Source organism: Neofelis nebulosa, chromosome 8 (genome assembly GCF_028018385.1).
Source record: "Neofelis nebulosa isolate mNeoNeb1 chromosome 8, mNeoNeb1.pri, whole genome shotgun sequence".
Classification (NCBI taxonomy): domain Eukaryota; kingdom Metazoa; phylum Chordata; class Mammalia; order Carnivora; family Felidae; genus Neofelis; species Neofelis nebulosa.
The window spans coordinates 25,860,640-25,877,907 of record NC_080789.1 but is presented as its reverse complement, the minus strand read 5'-3'; the positions used below and the strand labels follow the sequence as shown (position 1 = coordinate 25,877,907).

The following is a 17,268-nucleotide window of genomic DNA, read 5'->3' as shown; positions in this document are numbered from 1 at the left end:
ATTATGGAAATATGATTGATCTACAAAATATAAAATTTTCATCAATGAGTTGTCTAGGATTAGGTGGAGTGGTTGACAGCATGGGTTGTGGAGTCTGGTAAATGGTATAAGGTCAGTGAGACTGAGCGGGGAAGCCTTGGGCAAATTACAAACGCTCCTTAAATTATATAAAGGGCTATATATCACTAGGTATAGCTACTATGATGCTGGCAAAGAAATACACTAGTCTCTTTTAGATTTATTTTCTAATATTTTCATCATTTTCTTTCAATCTTTTGGAATGTGAATGAATTAATTTAATCCCAAAAATGTGATAGGGCATTCCCTATGATAGTGGCATCATTCTTTTAAAAAAAAATTCTTTAATGTTTATTTTTGAGAGAGAGAGAGAGAGAGAGAGAGAGAGAGAGAGAGAGAGAGAGAATGAGTGGGGGAGGGGCAGAAAGAGAGGCAGACAGAGGATTCAAAGCAGGCTGGGCACTGACAGCAGAGAGCCCCATGTAGGATTCAAACTCACAAACCGCGAGATTGTGACCTGAGCCAAAGTCGGATGCTTAACTAACTGGGCCACTCAAGTGCCCTGGCATTATTCCTTCTTATATCACTATACAAATTAGTCTTCAACAGAAACTTAAGAAAAAACCTTCTGGTACTAGCTGTCCCTTGAAAACATCTATGAAAAGTATCACTCCTTTCCTTAATAGCACATCTACAGCAAATGGTGTTAATCTTTTATCCTCTATTATTCATATGGGTAGAAGAAATATTGAGAGATTAAGGGACACTAGATCACTAGATCAGAAATCCAATCTTTTTGGCCCAGGGGAATTCTATCCTATACCTGTTTCTCTTTCTTTGCCCTGAGAGGTGCTCCATAAAGTAAGCAAAGTACCAATATTATCTTTTCTTCTGGAAACAGAATTTTTCTTTTATTTTAAGAGTAACTTTATAGTGGAGAAAAGTGACACACACTGCTTCAGCCAGGTGGTCAAGATCAATGTCACCAGTTATCAAACATGATGATACTAAGTACACTTGATACAATGTGATGAAAATGGCACTCTGTGATCCTCCTTACCCAAACCAACAAGCCCAGTCTAACCATGAGATGTCGAAGTCCCATAGCAGGGTCACCTAGAATATACCTGAACAGTATACCTCAAAACTGTCAAGGTCATCAAATACAAGAAAAGTTTGAGAAACTGTTACTGCTAACAGTAATCTAAGGAGACATGATGATTAAATGTAATATGGTATCCTGGAATCAAAAAGAATATTAGGTAAAAATTAGGGAAAGCTAAAAACATTTATGGATTTTAGTTAATTATCAAAATTAGTTCATTATCAAAATAAAGGTATCATATTAATATAAAATGTTAATAGGAGAAACTGTGTGTTGAGAGGTTATAAGAGAACCCTGTACTTCCTGATATTTCTTCAACTATTGGGGAGTCTGGGTGGCTCAGTTGGTTAAGCATCCGACTTTTGATTTCAGCTCAGGTCATGATCTTACAGTTGTGAGATGGAGCCCTATACCCAGCATGGAGCCTGCTTAGGATTCTCTCTCTCCCTCTGCCCCTCCCTGCTTGTGTTCTCTTAAAAAAAACCAAAAAAACAAAACAAAACAAAAAAAAACTGTTAACTATAAAACTTGTAAAAAATCAAATCTGTTAATAAGGAAAAAAAAAGTATTCATAATGTTATAAACTTTTTGGGACTTCTGTCTTGTTGATAAAATAACTTCTTGTAAATCCCACCTATTTTTTACCTTAGCCATTCCTAAAAATAATACAGATGATGTAATCAGAAGAATAATAGAATCAGGCAAAATTTTGTATTTTATGAATTAGTTTCTCAATCCTAAAAGGAACTTTCCTTGATCAGGTTTTCAGCACAAAACATAGAATTCAATTTTAAGTGGGTACTCCACCAAAAAGTCTCCAAAGGCAAACTTAGGGGGTTGCTGAATTTGTATTCAATCATAGCAACCAGCAGTGAAAACATCTATGTAACCACGGGTATGCATTGTGTATAAGCCTTAACTGGCTCTTTGAAAAACAGTGCATAACTTGCAAAAATTAAAATGATGTGAAGTTAATCTAGACTACTGACTGACTTCCAGTGTTAAAGCAGACCATGATGGTAAACCACCTGTTACATCAAGGAAGACATAGATGACAACCAAGGAGGCACAGTGACAAAGCTGCAGCCATAAAACCACCTTCTTGATGTGGCAGCTTGTTTGAGGCCTAGGCAGTGTGCTCCTGGGAAATGCTGCTACCATAGAACAGGCTCTTAATTTGGCAGTTTCCTAACCGAGCAGAAGCAGCAGGTCTCTTAGAAGCCAGTTCTGCAGCACATCCAAGTGGTTTTTCTCAGAAACTGACCTAGAGCTGTTTCTTCAGCCTTCCTGACAATTCTATGAGTTCTCCATATCTTTTATTAAACCCCTCCCTGGACAAACTAGCCAGAGTGAATCTTGCTGTATGTAAGAGCCCTCCAAAATACACGGAAGGGAGGGTGTGTGAGGAAAAGTACAGTGGCATATAGGAGAGGCAGTCACCACAGATGTAATTTTATGCAAGATTTTTTTTTTTCTATGGACCATGCAGGATATAAAGTCTTAACACCAGGACTTACACTTATGACATGCTTTTAATTCTTTCAAGTGTGATGAAGACACTGTAAAGTTATTTACCTGGAGATGTTGTGCAGACAGATCAGGAGTTGTAAAAAATAACTGATTAACACCTGCTGCATCTGGAGTAGTGAGGAATACTTTCCCTGGAGTGGAATCTTGCCTGGCCAGAATGACTTTGCTTGGAGTAGAGCCATCATGATTTGTCAGAATGAACTGCTTCCCTTGTGTATTATGATCAAGTGCTGTCACGATCTGGATTTTCTGGCCAGTTTGCTGCTCGGTAACAATCTAACACAACCATGTCATATCAGTAATCGATTCGACTTAATCTTTTTTTTTTTTTTTTAAACTCTAAGGACACAATTTTCTCCTACCTTCGGACAAAGTTAAAAAAGTATAACATTACTTATATATTCAATACATTACACATAGACACACACCTTTTAAACTAGCAATTCCACTCCCACAAAATCCTATCCTATAGAAAAACAAATGTGCAAATGAAGGTACAATCACTATTCTGATTCGTTCCTTCCTTCTCCTTCCCACCCACCTTCCATTTACACAAACCTATATTGGGTGCCTTCTATTTGCCAAGCACTATTTGTTCTGGTCCTGGAATACAGCAATAAATAAAACAAAACCTTTTTTCTCATCAAGCTTTTATTTTAGTGAGGAAAGGCAGATAAAAAACAAGCAAATACTGTTGTCAGACGGTATTAAGTGCTATAAAGAATAGATAAAACAGGGTAGAGATGGTGAGAGTCACTGATAGAATAAAAGCCATGAGGAGATGACATTTTTTGCACAGACTTAAGTGCAGTAACAGACCAAAGCTTAGGACTAGCTAGGGGTAATGCATCCCAGGTAGAGAAAAAGAAACATGAAAGAAGGCTGTGGGGCAGGAGGAGTGTGTCTGAGGCAAGAGGCACTACAAGAGAACTATGTGAGTGAGAGAGTGGCAGAAAGGATTATGGTAAAAGACAGGATCTGAGAGACAGCAGGAGCCAGATGGTATAGGGCTACACAGGGACTACAAAGTCTGGATCTCCTCCTGTGTGAAATGGAGATCCACCTTCCTCTGGAAGGTCAGAGAGCAGAGTGGCAAGATCTTTTTCAAAGAGGGTGTTCTAGATTTAGTGTGTAGACTAGCCTGTGAATGTTGAAGAGAAGAATACTCAGACACTGGCAATATCTGGGAATTATATATGGGCAGAGATGCTGGTGGGGAACAGGGTAGCAGCCATGCCAGAGGAGAAAAATAATTGGATTTGGGATATTTTATGAAGGGAAATGTGACAGGACATGCCAACTGCCTGGATGTGGAATATGAGGAGAGAAGAGTAAAGGATGACTATCAAATTTTGGTCTGAGCACATGAGAGGACAGAAATGCCATCCACTTAGTTGCAGGAGTCTGGAGAAGTGCAAGTTCATGACTAAAGAGAACTAGCCAGTGTTGAGGGCTTTGGTTGTTGAGCAAATATTTTACAGAGTAAACTCATTAAGGCAATTTAATCCCTTGATTCAAATTTAAAATGGCAAATTTGGTTTGTTTCCAACTTTTTCTCCATTTCCCTGAAATTATTTTCATCAAGATTCTTTTCTATGCAAAATTTACAACAAAATGCTGAATTACTAATCAGTTTCTGTCTAGGGCAGATTGTACTGACTATAGCTGCTGCCAACTCAAGTTTTCTTTGTTGACCATTATTTCTAGCATGTCCTATTTTCCTGGGTATACTTTTCACCATTGTCAATTTTATTTTACACATAGATTATTTATACCAAGTCTAGTCTCCATCTTCCCTAACAATTTTTGCAATTTCCTTAAAAAAACTTTTTTTGGGGGGTGCTTGGGTGGCTCAGTCCGTTAAGTGGCCGACTTTGGCTCAGGTCATGATCTCGCTGTTCGTGAGTTCCAGTCCCGCATTGGGCTCTGTGCTGACAGCTCAGAGCCTGGAGCCCACTTCAGATTCTGTGTCTCCCTCTCTCTCTGCCCCTCCCCTGCTTGTGCTCTGTCTCTCTCACTCTCAATAATAAATAATAAAACAAAAAAAAAAAATTTTTTTTTTTTAAGAGAGAGACAGAAAGTATGGGGTAGAGGGAGGGAGGGGGAGAGGGAGAGGTAGGGAGAGGGAGGGTGAGGGGGAGAGAGAGAGAGAGAGAGAGAGAGAGAGAGAGAGAGAGAGAGAATATCTTAAGCAGGATCCACACTCAGTGCTGAGCCTGATGCAAGGCTCAATCACACAACCCTGGGATCGTGACCTGAGCTCAAATCAGACGCTCAACCAACTGAGCCACCCAAGCTCCCCAAGAAACTGTATTAAGATCTATTGGTCTATCCTGCAATTTGAATGGATCCTTTACTCATCAGTAATTTTGTAACATCACATACTGGTCCACTGATTTATATACATCTTTTATATGTTGACATGTTTCATCATACAATATCATCACATGTCATGTAGCCTCTGGGGAAGAAAAGGTAACTAATGTTCCAGTATTATTATGAAAACAGTTTCGACCTTGCTGACTCTCTGAAAGAATCCCTAGATGATACTTTGAAAACCTCTGGGTTATGGTACCTCTTCCTAAGAAATAGGGCATAAGATCTGTTATTTGACATGGATCTCCTCCCACTGGTCCATTAAGACTGGCCTCAGATTCTGTACCTCCAAAAATATTCCATGACCAGATCTCCACAACCCTCTGTGACTCTTCATTAGCTGTTTTTCTTCTGTGCTCCCATAACACCGTATACAATAATCTATTACAGCCCTTACCACTGTATTGTGACTGTCAGATGATTCAACTATCTCTTACTAGATTTAAAAATATCTTAATGTTGAGGGTATCTTTTATCTCTGTACCTCCAGAACCTAGCATATACATTTGATGTAAATAGGTTGATGGATCAGCAAATGAACTGTAAATCAAACATACCTCTCCCATTTGTTGTTCAATAATTTGATGTGCAATTTCTTCTATGGTTGCCATGTTCTAACTGCCAGAATGTCCTGCCAAGATAAAAAGACACTTTTCACAAAATAAAACATATTTACTGAAGAATTTACAAATGAAATCACATGCTGGTGCCTGGGTAGCTCAGTCGGTTAAGCATCAAAGACTCTTGATTTCCGTTCAGGTCATGATCTCACAGTCATGAGATCAAGCCCCTTAAGATTCTCTGCCCCTCCTTGGCGTGTGGTTCTCTCTCGCAAAAAAATAAACTACAAACGCAACCCTCCCAAACAAATGAAATCACATGATAGCTAAGATCTGCTTCAAAAATAATCCAGTTGGGGTGGGTGGTGGTAGGAGGGAATAAACAAAACAAGGTTGGCCATGAACTGACAGTTGCTGAAAACTGTTGTTTATACAGGGGTTCATAACAGTATTCTCTGTTTTTATATATTTTGAAAATATCTACTTAGAAAAATCATTCAGGGTGACTGGGTTAAGTGTCCAACTCTTCATTCTCAGCTCAGGTCATGATCTCATGATTCATGAGATTGAGAACTGAATTGGGCTCTGCGCTGATAGTGTGGAGCCTGCTTGGGGATTCCTCTCTGTCCCTTACCTGTTTGCTCGCACATGCACATTCTCTCTCTCAAAATAACAAATGTAAAGAAAAAAAAAAAAAAAAAGGATTCAATACCAAACAATTTCACTTTTCAAAGATATTGAAGCCTAACCAGGACAACTCTACAGATCAGGAGTAGTTTATTAATTTAAATAAGGGTAACCCTATCTGTAAACAAATACATCATGGTAACCACTTAGCATACTCTTTTTACCAATACAGTAAAAACTGGCATTCGTTCAAAAGGAAAGAAGATTTCTCTAGAATCTTGTAACTGTTCTTCATTAGTGGAAGTTTCTTATATATTAAGGTTAATTTGAATTTAATGTAAAACTTTCTCCAAATGGATCTGAGAGCCTGAAAGATCAGGGGGTTGACTCTGATTTTTGCTTTTTTTCTGTATCAGTAGATAAGAACACAAAAATCATTTCTGACTTTATCACATTATATAATGTCTGTCATAAATTCACTAATAGTCTACAATTATAAATAACATTAATTGCCAAATTATCTGAATTGTTTTTCTTTCAATTACTTTAAAAATTTTAAATGTTTCAATTAGTTGTGCCAAAAGCAGTATTTAATATTTAGCTTCATTATTCAACTATCTCTTACTAGATTGAAAAGCAGTGGCTTCAACCATTCTGGGACCAACTGAGGAAACAGAGCTGCTCCTCAGGTTTGTGTCCTCTGGGGCCAGAGTAGCAGTGACAGCCCTGACGACCTCTGACCCATCTTTGAGGTCTTCCTTCCTTTTCCCTGAAGGATAACTTATGTTTAAAACTGAATAGCTCTACTGGCCCATCCAGGAGAATCCCACAAGTTCGACAGCTTTTCTTCATTTCATCCCATATATGTCCCCCTCGGTCCAAGCTGGCAACATTTCTGCTGATATAAAATTCTCAGAAATCTTGTTGCCTTCCTTGCAATTCATGGGGCTTTAGGCCATCAGATATAAGAGTCCTATACAGATCTCTCCCGAATAACCCCATCTCTATTCCTGGCTTCTGTTGAGATGGCTGCCTGGATCCATAAATCACATGTCCCTAATTCTCTTTAGCAAATTGTTGGTTGTCCAGTCATACCCAAGAGAGTCTCTTAAGAACACACTTTCTCTTTTTTTGCAATATGGATAGGTTATTTCTCAAATCTTTAAGTCCTGATTCCATTTTTCTAAACAATTCTTTCTTCAATTTACCTCTTTCCTCTCACATTTTACTGTACGCAGCAAGGAGAAATGGCCATGTCTCTAACACTTTGCTTAGAAATCTCCACAGATAAATAGCTTACAAGTTCTGCTTTCCACAGAACGCTGGAACACAAGGACAAGTTCTTTGCCCTTCATCATAAGGTTCATTTTCCTCTAGTTACCAAAACTGTAACATGTTCCTCATTTCTGAGCCCTCACCAGAAGCATTGTTAATGTCTATTATTTCTATCAACATTCTATTTATGAAACTATATGTGTATCTCTAAGATGATGGCAACTTTTTCTATAGTTCTCTTTTCTTTCTGAACCCTCACCAAAATTGCCTTTGATATTCGTATTTCTATCAACGATCTTTTCAAAGCAATCTAGGCTTTTTCTAGCATGCATCTCAAAACTCTTCCAGCCTCTACCCATTTTCCAGTTCCAAATTTTTAGGTATTTGTTATAGCAGTACTCCACTTCCCAGTACCAAAATCTGCACTGGTTTGCTAGGGCTGACTTAACCAAGACTAACAGGGCTAATTTTGGCTGGGTGGTTCAAACAACAAAAATTAATTTTCTCACAATTCTGGAGGCTAGACATCTGAGACAAGCTGTCAGTAGAGTTGATTTTTTCTGAGACCTCTCTCCTTGTCTTCTCTTTGTCTCTTCACAAGTCTTCCTTTTGTTTGTGCCTGTGTTGTAATCTCTTTTAATAGGGACAACACTCATATTGGATTAGGGCCGACCCTAATGACCTCATTCTAATTCAATTACAAAGGCCTCATGGCCAAATATGGTCACATTCTGAGGTCTTGGGGGCAGGACTTCAATATCAATTTTGGGGGGAGACAGTCCAGCCCATAACACTTAGACACAAATCTAACAAGAAATGTGCATGCTATATGTAAGGAAAGCTTTAAAATGACACCTAGAGGGGCGCCTGGTGGCTCAGTCAGTTAACCACCTGACTTCAGCTCAGGCCATGATCTCAAAGTTGGTGGGTCCGAGCCCAGCATCGGGCTCTATGCTGACAGCTTGGAGCCTGGAGCCTGGAGCCTGATTCAGATTCTGTGTCTGTCTGTCTGTCTCTGCCCCTTCCCTGCTTGCGCTGTGTCTTTTTCTCTTAAAAATAAACAAACATTAAAAAAATATATTAAAATGATACCTAGAGAGAGGAAAAACTAGCTGAAAGAACACAAAAGAAAATGTTTATAGTGACTATCTCCAGGGAGAACTGGAAGTTTGGGAACAGGGATGGAATGCAGACTTTTCAGTGAGTAAGTGTCTGTTCTTTTTATTTGAGTGAGAGAGCAAGCATGTGTGCTAACACAAGTGGGGAAGGGGAAGTGGGAGAGGGAGAGAGAGAATCTCAAGCAGGCTCCATGCGCTGCACTGAGCAGGGCTCAATCTCAGGACTGTGAGATCATGACCAGAGCAGAAATCAAAGAGTCATACACTTAACTGACTGAACCCACCCAGGCACCCCAGTGTGTATTCCTTTCAAATTTTAAGTATTACCACAAAAAAAAGAATTGTAAGTAGAAAAAAAAAAAAGAAAAAAAGCCAAACAGTTTAAAGGAATCTTGTCTAGAAATCCTAAAATCAAGCAGCATTATCGGCACATCAGACCCAAAGAAGCTAATTCATAATGAAAACTTACCATGATATCATGACTGGAGCCAAAATCAAGAGTCGGACACTCAACCGACTGAGCCACCCAGGTGCCACTAAATCAACTATTATTTTAGCCAAAAAGACCAAAGACTATGAGGGTATATGTGATACACATATATGCCTGGTATATATGCCTGTAGAGGTTCATGCTTAATTGTATACTTTGTGTTTAGCAGCGTTACAGGTAATACAATGTTAAAGGATTTGAATGCTGATACTCTTGAAACAGAATTCTTGAATACTGAATTCAGGCATATTTGGATTTTTTTTCTGTTTCAGAAGAAAAGAGCAGGAAATGGCAAGGGATTCCTAATTTTTGGAGTTAAAAACTTCTAGGAGAATCTGACTAAAGCTACACAACCTCTTCAGAAAAATATACACACACATATATATTTGGTAGATTCCGATTTGTGATTCACCATATCAATTTTCTACTTCTTTCTATATAAACTCTCTGCATTACTGCAGTAGCCTAGAACCCTTATCTCCTACCGTTCTATAGATCCATATAATCCAAACTGGTTTGCAAAAGAATGCTTAGGGAAAGTTTTTAGAATACTTACCTCAGTGATCATACACCTTAATTTGTATGGAATGAAACACAAATGAGAGGAATTTAGGGAATAGATTTGACCAGAAAGGTGGAGTAAGAACAACTTTTTCCCTCTGGACCCTCTCCAACCAACCATATCTTCCACTGCAATCTCAAACTATTTACCTTATCCTACTTGTAAAGCCTGTTAGGTGTCTGTCAAGCTGGTTCATTAAGATTTAAGTCTAGAAAGGCACAGACACAGGATATAAAGTCAAATCCATAATACCATTTTCCTTATTACTTACTTCTCTCATTAAACTATCCACTAATATAATACATCTTTATATGCAAATAAATCCATGAAATAATTCACGTACATCCTACAATCTTGTTGATCAAAAATTTTTTTCCACCATTTACAAAAAGGATGCAGACTATCTAAATTAATTACATAATTACAAATCATATCCAAGTGTATTAAGTTTTACTAAAATTCAGAGATTCCCAGAGGTTAGTATTTTATTCACTCTGATAAACAAAAGTATTAGCAAGGGGGAAATGATGAAAATTAGTAAGAATGAAATAGTTATTTAGCATCAAAGCAAGGATTTATGACAATGTATTAGTCACTTTGGTTGTGATAAAAGCTCAACTACTGCTAGTTTAAGCAAAAAGGAAATGGCTGGGGGGGTGGGGAACAGGATAGACACTGCTAGGATCCAAGTGGAGCTGACCTTGGGAAAAACTGGAGTTAGTTTTCTGATGCTGTCAGGAATCTCCTTATCTCTATTTTTTTTTTTTCCCCTTATTGCTGTCCTTATTCTCCCTATGTGGCTTCTTATTTTCTACTTTGTAGTAAGGCACCAGGAAAGTAAAAGTAGTCTTCTCTAATTTCAATTTTAAAATGCTGGTAATAGATTCTGATTGGGCCAGCTTAGGTTATGTGCTTATCTCTGGAATTAATCACTGTAGGCGGGCCAGGAAGAAGGAAAGGAAGGTTAATATGATTCTAGCATTGGCAGCTTCTACTTTTGGAAGGTCTAGTTATCAAAAGATGAAGACTAGTTGGGGTGCCTGGGTGGCTCAGTCGGTTAGGTGTCTGACTTCGGCCCAGGTCATGATCCCGTACTTCGTGGGTTCAAGCCCCGTGTCAGGCTCTGTGCTGACAGCTCAGAGCCTGGAGCCTGCTTCCGATTCTGTGTCTCCCTCTCTCTCTGCTCCTTCCTCCTTGCACTCTGTCCCTGTTTCCCAAGAAATAAATACGAAATAAATAAATTAAATAAATAAAGACTAGCATAGACATGGCTCCTGATAAAATCACCATGAGCCAGGCAACCACCTCAATTTGTTTCTACTACAGACACACAGAATTCTTCAACCAGAAGTCCACTGAACACTACACTACTCAAAACATTTAATTCAGCATTGACTCCAATTTTCTGTTGTCAGTTGGATAAATCCCAAAAAGGAGAAAGAATGCTTACTCAAATAACATACAGTCAAAAGTTTTCCTTTTGGCTACTTCCAGATTAAAGTTCTTCTAATTTCTTGCTCTGTGAGTTCTTCAGTAAAAGACAAATTTAGTTTTACAGCCATTTCTTTTTTTTAATCTTAAAAAAAATGTTTTTAAGTTTATTCACTTTTGAGAGAGAGAGCATGAGTGGGGGAGAGGCAAAGAGAGAGGGAGACACAGAATCCCAAGCAGGCTCCAGGTTCTGAGCTATCAGTACAGAGTCAGATGTGGGGCTCAAACCCATAAACCGTGAAGATCATGACCTGAGCTGAAGCTGGATGCTTAACTAAGCCACCCAAACGCCCCTACGGCCATATTGTTTTAAACAATCTCCAGAGTTTCTAGAGAATTCATAGAATTTTTGTTGAATTTTTTCCCAACATCCCCAATTTTTTTTTGTTTGTGTTAAGCTGGTAAAAAGGCATAAGGAGTGAGGGCAGGGCAGCCTTTGAATCCTTAATATTAAAAACGTGAGGCCTGGAGTCTTCAGGACTGGAGGCTGTTAGACTAATGAAACAAAAAGATAACAGGAGTTACCGGTTACCCTGATGTACTGATAAACAGAATCTTTCTGATGAGAGACTACTGACAGAGTTCTGAAAAGAATCAAATTAGTTTTGGATTACCAGTCCAGATTTTATTCCCAGACTTATTTTTTTAAACAATTTTTTAAAGTTTATTTATTTATTTTTGATAGAACGAGAGTGAGCAAGGGAGGGACACAAAGAGATGGAGAGAGAATCCCAAGCAGGCTCTGCACTCTGTGCACAAACTGTGATATGAATCAACAGTTGGATGTGTGGTGCCTGGGTGGCTCAGTCAGTTTAAATGGCCGACTTCAGCTCAGGTCATGATCTCACGGTTTGTGAGTTTGACCCCACATTGGGCTGTGTGCTGACACCTCAGAGCCTGGAACCTACATTGGATTCTGTGTCTTCCTCTCTCTCTGCCCCTCCCGTGCTCTCTCTGTCTCTATCAAAAATAAACATTAAGCATTTACGTAAGAAACAAAATTTTATTTACAACTGATTTTAACTATGCAAAAACACACAAGGACTAAAAAGAAACATTCTCATATGTTTAGGTGAGATTTATAGGCCACTTATTTTCTTCTGCTTTTTGAATGGGTATCTATGGTTGTAATCAGAAGTAAGCATTCTCTCATTTTTAGCCCATCGTATCTTGTGCCTATTTACCTTCTACAGCACCCTGTCCTTACTTGCATAGACAACCCATCTCTAATAGACTTCTAACGAAAAGAACCGTAGTTTCCCTTGATTTCGGCTCAGGTCATGATCTCAAGCGTTCATGAGTTCGAGCCCCACATTGGGCTCCATGTTGACAGTGCAGAGACTCCTTGGGATTCTCTGACTCTCCCCACTCTCTCTCAGAATAAATAAATAAACTTAAAAAAAAAAAAAGAAAAATGGTAGCTTTCAATGGACTAATTTTTTCAGTGAACCTCTAGTATTTAACAGTGCCCAGTATTCACATCTAACTTCAGAAAGTATTTACTGAAACACATTTACCAGGCACTATGAGACTTTGGGACTCAACAGTGAACAAGACTGAAAAGATCTCTGCCCCACAGAGCTTATATTTTTGGGGGAAAAAAGATTTTAAAAAATTATCATGAACTAAATGCTATGAAGCGAACTAGGAAGAAGTGATAAAGAGAAAAACAAAGAGAAGGAGGAAGTTTATATAGGTAATAGTGTCCTACACCGCAAATCAATAAATCAGAGCTTCAATCCCATTATTACTATTTATTAAATGCATTACTAAATGTCAGTCACTGTGAGGCTCAGTTTCCTCACAAATGAAATAGATTCAATACAATCTACTTCAACAGGTTGTAAAACATCAGTGTCAGGGAAAATATCTATACCAATGGTTAACAGTTTCTTTAAAGGTAATAGGTATTTCCTGAAAGTTAGCTGAATGAACAAAGTGCCCATAAATGAACAAGAGGAGCTCAGAACCACTGCACTAGAGATGGAGTCTCTGGAAAAACCTTATCGAAGAGACATCCAAGTTAGGCACTGATGGTTAGGTTTGTTCACCAGCCCAAGGGACAAAGCAAGAAGCTTGAGGATGTGGTCTTTACTTCTCTAGAGCTAATTAACATACAAAAGACAAAACAGTCTTACATTTTTGGCCCTGATTTTTTTTTCAATTTACCATGATCTCACTTCAACTTATCTTAACCACAGAAGAGAGCAAAATATGAATGGTGCTATCCTTCTTCCATTCAGATTCAAAATTTTTAGTGTGTGCTCTCTGACTACATCAGAAACAGTTCATTCTTTCCTCACCAGCCCCACTACCATCAACTGAATGTTAGGCTGCTGTCATCCAAAGCACACTTTGTGTTGTGAGCCACTTACGGATGGGGAAATTAATTTAGTAGGTCAGACTTTAAGTTAAATAGAAAACAGTGCATCAGATATAGTGAGGGTAACAATGGTCTCAGGAAGACTTGATTTCAGTTTAATCTCTGAGTGTGCTGAGCTATGGTGCAAAATGTATTTCCTTCTGGGGGATGCAAAATTTGAAAATATGATATAAAACAACGATTTTTTTTCCTGTGGAGATCTTTGAAAATTTTTGGAAGTTAAGGTTTCTCTCACCAAAAAACACATATTCACATTCACCCACACTACAAATGAATATGCTGAATTTCAAGGGGGTCATAAAACTTCGGTAGCCTGATGGCCTTCAAGTTAACCCTTCTCGTAAAATTGCAGCTACTGTTGAGTTTCCTGAACACATATTTAATATATATGACTTTGGGGCGCCTGGGTGGCTCAGTCGGTTAAGCGTCCGGCTTCGGCTCGGGTCATGATCTCACAGTCTGTGAGTTCGAGCCCCGTGTCGGGCTCTGTGCTGTCGTTGGGCTCTGTGCTGACAGCTCTGAGCCTGGAGCCTGCTTCCGATTCTGTGTCTCCCTCTCTCTCTGCCCCTCCCCTGCTCATGCTCTGCCTCTCTCTGTCTCAAAAATAAATAAAAACATTAAAAAAAATTAATATATATGACTTTGTGTACATTAGGCAAGAACCATCTTTGTGTGAAGTGCCAATAAGGCATAAACTATCTGTGGGTCAGCACCTCTGACAAGCAGCAATATTAAATATCTCAAAGCTCACAGAACTGAAATATCCTTATTCTCCTGCTTCGGAACCATCAACGTCTCTTTAATGGCCAAAGGATGAAGTTTCGGTCCTTCTATTTTTTCAATATTTATTACACCTCTGAAGCATGCCTGCCACTGTGGACGTAGAGGGTTCCTTTATAGTCTGACTTGCTCATCTTCCCACTTTAGCTCCGATCCTCCCAAGAGGGGCCTCTCTTCAAGTCAAAGTGGGATGTTCTTTATATCCACCATTCCAAGTTCCTCTTCCCTCACTTAAATACCACCTGGCCTTTCAGACTCGGTTGAAATTTTTAAAAATCCAATCCTTTGAGATGGGTCCAGCATCGATTTTGAATGCTAAAGCTCTTAATTACAATTTACTAACAGACTTTTTTAAACTTCTGATATCATGTGCAAAATTTATGTAAAGATGGATTTTTCCAGCGCTTTCATAAAAGATTTCCAGATTGCAAAGGGTACTACAAATCAAAAAAAAAAGGTAATGATATTTATATCATCAATTCTTTATGCTGCTTCTTTTGTCTTTTCTATTCCCCAAGGAATTAAAACTCGTTAATTCACAGGAATTAAACTCGTTGGGTGACAGAAACAACAACGGTACCATATCTTGGGAATGTTTGGTGCCTTTGATTTGTGTCTCCCTCAAAACCCTTCCAGAAAACTGAAATGCCCCTACCAAAAAAAAAAAAAAAAAAAAAAAGAAATTCGTTACATTTATATGCGATCCACCTTTTTTATTAGAATGGAATGATCTTATCATGTCCACCTTATCAACTGGACACAAGCAAAATTTTAAAACTGTCATCGTATACCAACCAACCATACAACAGACACTGATGAAAAATGATCAAAATCAAAGGCCTGTTTAGAACATCCAGAGGAACAAAAGCCCCGAAGGCCTTAATTTCCAGTCTTGTTTGCTTTTCCTTCCCATTTATTTATTTTTTTAAAATAGGCCGACCTACTTAGTGAAGGTTACGAGACAACTTGGCAACAAGGTTATGAGACAACCAACCTGGCAACATTTGTAATTGTAATCATAAAACGGTACGTGCGGGAGTCGGAGGCAGGGGTTCTCAACAAAAGAACTTAGAAGTTTAGACTTGCCCAGGGCAGTGAGGCCCCTGGACCGTTCCATTTTTCTCAAAAGATACGAGTCCAAAGACAGCGGCTGCTGTCGCCCGATTTGTCGTGAAAGTTGAGCAACCCGTTGCTCGTCCCGTGTAGGCACGAGAATTACTAAGCGTCCTCCGAAAGGAACGGAGGCCTCGGCTTGCGGGCACTCGAGCCCCCGCTGCGACCCCCGGGCCCCGCCGCGCCGCGCGGCTCTCCGAGGCGGGGGGGGGGGGGGGCGGGGGGGGCGGGGGGGGGGGCGGCGGCGGCAACGCCGAGACGGAAGCTTTTCCTGTAGGTGAAAGGTCAGAGGCGCCGCAGGAGGCGCCGCGGGAGAGGCTGCCGTGCTCGCCGAGCCGCTCGCGTACTTGCCTTTCGCGCCCCGGCCCCGCTCCGGGCTCCGCGCTCCCGCGCCGAACCCCGGCCCCAGCTACTGCCTCAGCCTCCCGCAGGGACCCACACGTTCGGCCATTCTGCGCGCCCCGAGCCCAACCCGAACAGCCTGCCGCCGCGCTGCCGGGCGGGCCGGCCCTGCCGGCCGAGGTCAGCGGGCTGTCGGGGGAACAAGGGGTGCGTCCGTTGGCTGTTGGGAAGAAGGGACACCCCATCCACCCCCGTCCCAGGCGCGGCCACGGCTGCTTTTCTCCCCACCCGGGACTTCTTACCGGTGCTTCTCCGACGAGCTACGTCCCGCGTCGGGCTTAGACCGGACAGTCCCGTTGCGGTGGTCGCTTGGGGTTCCGGGAAGAGACAGGTTAGAGAAAGCTGAAAGGGATGGGGTAAAGAAAAGTGGGGGCAGGGAGCTTTCTGGGTTTGTGTATTTGGGGGGGGGTCAGAGTTCGTGACCCCTCCCTCGGCTCTGCGGTGCGTGCTCCCATCCGCGCCTGCGCATTACTAGTGGAGCAGCAGTAAGGAGGTCGTGACGTTCCCTGGGTGGAGGAATGAGAAAACCGAGCCTCTGAAAGTCCACTGCCCTCTATCAGCTGGGAGGGAAACTGCCCCGCCAGAGCGGCCCTATCAGGGACCTTCCGAAATCGCGTGCCCTTAGCATCCCAGTTTGCCAAAGGCGGTCTTTAAAGGAAGTTTGAGACTTTTCAGATTTGAGTAATACTAGATAACCTTATCAGTTTTAGGCAGTTAGAAACTTGTGGCAAATTGAACTCTGTTTTAGGGTATCTCTTAGGCTAAAGTTTATTGGAAGAGTTAAGTCTGGGTAGGTTCCAATAAAATATTTAAAATTCCCTTAAATAAAGGAAGCTAGGGTAGAATTCTCCACAGTAAGGCAGAGATTTACTATGAACTCTTGTGGGTAAATAGGTATAGTGGCTAAACGGAGCAAGAATTATCACTTAGAATGTAAACTTCTTGAAGGCTGGCTTTTTTGTTCGGTGGTGTGTTTCCAAGCATTTAGGACAATAGCTGGTGGTCAATAAAGATTCATGAAACAAAGAGGCATTGACAGAACATCATGACAGTGACCACCTGTGGCACTGAAGTGTGGCAGAAGAGCTGTCTTGTGTGTAAAGCACTGTATGGTTTGGACTTGAGAGAAAGGGTCCTTGAAATTTCTTTAGTACTGACCAACATTAGAAAAGCAGTCATGGGGGCGCCTGGGTGGCTCAGTCGGTTAAGCGTCTGGCTTCGGCTCAGGTCATGATCTCACGGTCCGTGGGTTCAAGCACCGCGTGGGGCTCTGTGCTGACAGCTCAGAGCCTGGCGCCTGCTTCGGATTCTGTGTCTCCCTCTCTCTCTGCCCCTCCCCTGTGCATACTCTGTCTCTCTCTGTCTCAAAAAAAAAAAAATAAAAACATTAAAAAAATTAAAAAAGAGAAGAAAAGCAGTCATGGATTCAGGCCAGAAA

General features: G+C 40.6%; 1 protein-coding gene across 6 annotated transcripts in view; it reads right to left on the bottom strand.

Moving 5' to 3' along the window:
- Positions 1 to 16,353, bottom strand: part of NR2C1 (nuclear receptor subfamily 2 group C member 1) — a 47,433-nt gene extending 31,080 nt beyond the window's left edge. The window contains exons 1-3 of one of the 6 annotated variants that reach the window (XM_058741767.1): positions 16,073 to 16,353; positions 5,587 to 5,660; positions 2,699 to 2,929 (exon numbers count right to left, since the gene is read on the bottom strand). In XM_058741767.1, coding sequence (XP_058597750.1) covers positions 2,699 to 2,929; positions 5,587 to 5,640 — 285 coding nt within the window. In that variant the 5' untranslated portion in view covers positions 5,641 to 5,660; positions 16,073 to 16,353. Of the gene's footprint in view, positions 1 to 2,698; positions 2,930 to 5,586; positions 5,661 to 8,000; positions 8,116 to 16,072 lie in introns of those variants that run through there. The other 5 variants (XM_058741764.1, XM_058741762.1, XM_058741763.1 and 2 more) reach the window with 5 other exon arrangements.
- Between the last annotated feature and the right edge of the window lie 915 nt (positions 16,354 to 17,268).